Below are 5620 nucleotides of genomic sequence, written 5' to 3' on the forward strand. Positions count from 1 at the left end.
TGTGTTTATAATTTCTTGCCTAGTCCGATTGAGGATTGAAGTTTCAAAATAGATTCCCTGAAAGCAAGCGCGTGCTGTAGAGACTGGTGTTATGATGATCAGGTCGCATGTGCAGCTCCCACCACATGTGGAACGAAACACGTACGAAAGGAAGAGATCAGGAGGTAAGGGGAAAATCCAGCATCTGCTCTGTGTGAACAACACAAGAGCACTCAGGGGTGCTGCACTACCCCAACCTTACTCGGGAGACCCAATGCTCGACTAGCGATTGGTTGACGGCCCGCGACCGTCCATCCCCCATTGGCGCGTCGCGCGGGGCCCGTAGGCCTGTATTGGTCTGGCAGCACGTGCGGGCCACCTGCACCCGAGTAGTGGGAGACGTGGTTATAAAAGGACCGCTGCTCCCCCCATTCAACCAGAAACCGGCCCGCAGCCGAATCGAGCTATGCTCCTACTCTCGTAGTACTCGTGTTGTTTTCAAAATCCCAGCGTTTGAGTGAACAAAAAAATTGTGTAGAGGAATATTGAGTGAACTGAAAACTTTTTTATCAGTGTTTGTGAAGTGACTTTCGCCTAAAGGATTATTTTTACAATTGTTAAGAACTTGAAGTGTCTTCACAAAGAGATTCCTTCTTCAGTGTCAGGCAGAATTTTCTAACACTGGACCATGCTGGTCGACGAGATGCCTCGTAGCTTCGTCAAGAAGAATAATAGCTACAGTCACTGTCCGCTTAAAAAGCGACCAGTGCACGTCATGTTGTCCGAAGAAGTTCCAGAAAATACGAAAGGTGAGGATTGTTATTTTTTTCAACATTTTTGTTTGGGGAAACTTTATTCTTTTATCTTAGATTTTGATAAAAAGAGCTTAAACTCAGAAGAGAAATCGAATAATGAATTATTTGCTCTGAATTCAGAGTGTAAGTGTTGATAATTGTCATTTAAAATTTGCAATGTAGGATACAATTGTGAACGCAGTATATTTAAAATTGTTAAATCGTCAATTCAGGTAAAGTTTACTTGAATTTAGATCGAGTTTTACTTAATCTTGTTCTTCAAAATAAAAAAAAAAGGAATCTAAACTTTTTTAGTTTGGGTGTGGTTGTCAACTTACAGCGTTTTTATCCAGTCTTATTATTGAAAAAAGACTCCTGGTTTCTTGTCATTAATTCTCAATTTAAAAAATTACCTTTCTCTTCAAATCATTGAGGAAAATATTTGTTTTGAATTGAAGATATCATTTCTTTAAGATGACTTTTTTTGTAACAAACCAAAAATTACTTAAAAATGAACTTATTTTTACTGAAAGCCAGTGAACTTTTGCTTAATCCGGTAAAAAAGGAATAATGAAGGATAATTTTAAATTAAAATTGTTATCTTAGAGATTCTATGTTTAAACTGTTTAGATTATAATTCGGGTCTTTAAATTAGGATTATTAGGGAAAACTGAATAGTGGTCCCACATTTATTAACTGATTAGTTAATGATTGATTTTATAATTGGAAATTTTTATGAAATAAGGATCTTGTTTTAATGATAGAAATATTGAAACAAGAGGAATTCTTAAAGAGAAAATATCCTCTTCAATTCAGCTTGATGTTCAATTCATTCTCAATTTTTATGAATTTGTTAAAATTGGCAAAAAATACTTGCAACCACCTGGAATTTAATTTAAAAACCTGTAATTCTTTAATACCAACTTGTTTTAAAGAACTTGATCATCTTATTCCTTTACATTACAAAATGAACAAAAACCTGGATCAGACTTAAAATTGAAACTCCCTTAAATTGTTATCCAGAAATCTAATCAACCCCCTTTTTTGTTTTTGCAGAAGAGATAATCGAGGTGGTCGACGACCTTCCTGAGCCAGAAAATCTGAGCACGAAACCAGAAGATCTGAGCAGGACCGCCGAGAAACTTCGAAGATGTTCAAGGTCACCCTCGCCAACGGTTCACACCTTATTAGGAAAACGAGCCGCCTCTCCAATAAATCATCATCATCACCAGACCCATTATCCGATCAAGTCCACGACGCCACCTGTCGGAATTGCACCAGTACTCCCAGTCGCGAAAAAGGCCCGAGTCGAGATCATCCAGCATGACCAAATTGCCGCGCCAATCCACTTCATGGCAAAGACGCCCTTGGAACCCTTGAACCTAAATACGCCAATCGAGCCGCTCCACTACGGAACTCAAGCCTGGACACGATCAGCTCCACTTTATCCTCCCCACTATCTTCCCTATCCAACCTATCGCTACCATCATCCCGGAACGGAACTCTATCCATCATATCCGGTGCCCTATCCCCATTCATCTCCCGAACACGCATCCATTTCTCCCCCTCCTCACGCCGCTCTAACCTGTCCGACGATTCAGCGACCAATTGCAAGGAGTAGTTACCCCCACTGGGCGAGTCCCGACCACTGCGGCTTGTCACCAAACTCGCTGAGTTCGGGCTCCCTCGGTTCCGCATCGCTTGGTTCCGGTTCCTTGAGATCGCCACCACCAGTCACTCCCGAGGATCTCTCATCACCCGGAAGCGACAGCGGAAGATCATCGGCCGGAAGTACATCAGCCGGACCAACGATCAATCAGAAACTGGACAAGCCTCTGAGCTCGCCATCGCCTCGTTACTCGTGCCCCGACTGTGGCAAGTCCTACTCGACCTATTCGGGTCTCTCGAAACATCAACAGTTCCACTGCGCCTCGGCCGAGGGTCAGACGAAGAAGAGCTTCTCCTGCAAGTTTTGCGAGAAGGTGTATGTGAGTTTGGGGGCGCTGAAGATGCACATCAGGACTCACACTTTGCCGTGCAAGTGCCATCTTTGTGGAAAGGCTTTCTCGAGGCCGTGGCTTCTTCAAGGTCACATTAGAACGCACACTGGGGAGAAGCCGTTCAGTTGTCAGCACTGCAATCGGGCGTTTGCGGACAGAAGCAATCTGAGGGCGCACCTGCAGACCCACAGTGATGTCAAGAAGTACTCGTGTCCATCTTGCAGCAAGACTTTCAGTCGGATGTCCTTGTTGACGAAGCATCAGGAAGGCGGTTGTCCGGGAGTTCCGGTTCCAATGGGCTTCTGTTGATCTTCGATTTTCTGAGTCTGTGGTTGTGTATGTGTGTGTGTGCAAATTCCTGATTGGAATAGTGCCTTTAGTCTCGCGTGCGAGACAAACGAGTACAAAGCAAAAATTAAGATAATAGCTTCCGGTGTAAATAGCGTGATAGATACTATTGCCGACTCTGTGCTTAAAAATGAGGAAAATATTTAAAGATACCGCTTGACGCGGTCCCGTGAAACTGGCGTGCCATTTTATATACATTTTCATTCATGCGTTTTAAACGCCCGTGAAATTTTTATTGTCGATCCGAGTTTTTTTTTCTTCTGATTTTCTCGGTATTTATTTTGCGTTCTTATGTTTTTTTTCGGCTTGATTAATTTCCGTAATTTTAATAATTTATGCTTTTAGATTTAAGCAGTGCACCGAAGCACCAAAGTGCCATTAAATATTATTTATATAGAGAATTAAGTGGATTATGAGTGCGAAAAGCTTGCAATTTTTACCATTTGTACATATATATATTGGCGAAGAAAATGGCTTGTAAGCGACACAAGTATTATTTGGTATTTAAACAAAAAAGGCAGAGGAGCGAATTTTTAATTCAATTCTTCTTAAAATTCGTTTGTAATTTGTACTTTTCTATAATTTTTATGTTACTTGAGAACTAGTCATTATGTATTATAGATTATAAAGAGAGGATTGTCAACGCTGAAAATCAGATCTTCAAGAAAAAGTGGCTACAATTGTCTTGGGCTACTTTTTTCTCAGAGCGTTTACTTCTAGACTTGTAAAGAAAGTAAAATATGAAATGAAAATATCACTTATATATATAGAGACTATTTTATACGAAATAAATCCCTGAATTTTAAATTTTACATCACTATTTTGTTATTCAAAGCCCTATCCTTTTTATTAATAATTGCGATTTTTTTTTCATTTACAGAAACTGCGTTTATTACTTTTGAATGCCACATTTTTTTATATACAATAAATCTTTTGGTTTATTGAAAATTTCATCTTTTTGGAATGACAATTAAACTTGTTCCAAACTTTTATTTTTTTGGTTCAAGATTCCTCATTTTAATAAAAATTTGGTTCCAAAATCAAATATTTTATTTTAAAATTCGCTTTTTTTCTTTTGTTGAAAATTACTTTTTTAATTAAAATTTACATATTTCATTTTAAACTAAAGAAACAAATTTTGGTTGGAACTTAAGTTTTTTTTAACTCTAAATGTGACTTCCATTTTTGCTTAAAGATTTCATCAATTTCTTTAAACCGATAACTTTTTTTTTTAGTTGAAACATTATTGTTTTCTTAAGAAAAAAATGTAACAATTCCTAATGAATATTCTATCGTTTTAGTTAAAAAATTCATCTCTTTGGCTAAGCATCAAGTTTTTAAACTAAAAATTCAACTATTTATTCTGTTGCTTGAAAATATATATATTTTTTTTTAATTCAATTATTCAATCATTTTAATTAAAAATACATCTTTTTGGTGTGAAAGTTTACTATTCCAGTACAATATTCATTATTTTAATAAATATTTATCAATTTGTTTAAAAAAGGTAAATATTTATTTAAAAAATAATCTTTTTTGTATAAAATTCAACTTCATTTTAGTTTTGTTTTTGGTGGAACATCAATTTATAAACTTTAAATTTTTCTATTCAATTTTTGGTTGAAAATTCATTTCTTCTAGTTCAATATTTTTTATTTAAGTTCACAATTTATCTCTTTTGTTTAACATAAGCTATTCCAGTTAAATATTTATTATTCTCATTCAAAATTGATCAATTTTCCCAAAAAGATAATTGGTCGTTTGAAATTTTTTTTTATAATATATTTTAAACTGGAAGTGTAACTATTCCAAATGAATATTCCATAATTTGAATTATAAATTCGTCTTTTTGGATGAACAAAACTTTATAAACTAAAAATATAAGTTTTTCTTTTTTTTTTAGTTGAAAATTCAATCATTCAAGTTAAATATTAAGATATTTCTCATTTTAATTGATAATTCATTTTTTTGTTTAAAAATCAACTATTCCAGTCAAAAAATAATCATTTCATTTGATAGTTGAAAATTCATCGCTTCGTCGGAAAATGTGACTATTTTTTGAAAATTACCTTTTTTTAGTTGGATTTTTTTTTCAAATGATTTTTGGTACCAGTAACTTTATATTCGAACACAATTCTTATAATTTTTAAGCAATATTTTTTACATTCCAATATAAAATTTAATAATGATAAGTCTTTATTTGCAAAACTAGTTTTACTTACTGCATGAAACTTTTTTCTACAATTTTCCTTTTTTTTTAATTAATTTTTTAAACTCAAAACTACAATCATTTTATTTTTGACTGAAAATTCGATCTTCTTAGTTCAACTAAACTGTTTTTAAATTAAAATCATTTTTGCTTGAAATATAAACAACTAGAATTTTTGTTCAGAATGCATCTTCTTGAAATAAAAATTAAACTATTATTAAAAATTAAATTTTCCTTGTTTGTTCAAGATTCCAGCTGAAGATTGCTTATTTCAATTCGAATTTTATCAT

General features: G+C 34.7%; 1 protein-coding gene across 1 annotated transcript; it reads left to right on the top strand.

The window, feature by feature from the left end:
• Nucleotides 1–439: 439 nt before the first annotated feature.
• On the top strand, nucleotides 440–3931 carry LOC117168370 (zinc finger protein SNAI2-like). Its single transcript, XM_033353965.1, has 2 exons — nucleotides 440–788; nucleotides 1830–3931. The coding sequence occupies exons 1-2, from the start codon at nucleotides 668–670 to the stop codon at nucleotides 3080–3082; spliced, it is 1374 nt and encodes a 457-aa protein (XP_033209856.1). The 5' UTR covers nucleotides 440–667; the 3' UTR covers nucleotides 3083–3931.
• The last annotated feature ends 1689 nt before the right edge of the window (nucleotides 3932–5620 follow it).

Source organism: Belonocnema kinseyi, chromosome 2 (genome assembly GCF_010883055.1).
Source record: "Belonocnema kinseyi isolate 2016_QV_RU_SX_M_011 chromosome 2, B_treatae_v1, whole genome shotgun sequence".
Classification (NCBI taxonomy): domain Eukaryota; kingdom Metazoa; phylum Arthropoda; class Insecta; order Hymenoptera; family Cynipidae; genus Belonocnema; species Belonocnema kinseyi.

Coding starts and splice junctions, on each gene's coding strand:
- LOC117168370 (XM_033353965.1), top strand. CDS start 668: ATGCTGGTCGACGAGATGCCTCGTAGCTTCGTCAAGAAGAATAATAGC. Junction 789..1,829: donor AGTTCCAGAAAATACGAAAG/GTGAGGATTGTT, acceptor TTGTTTTTGCAG/AAGAGATAATCGAGGTGGTC.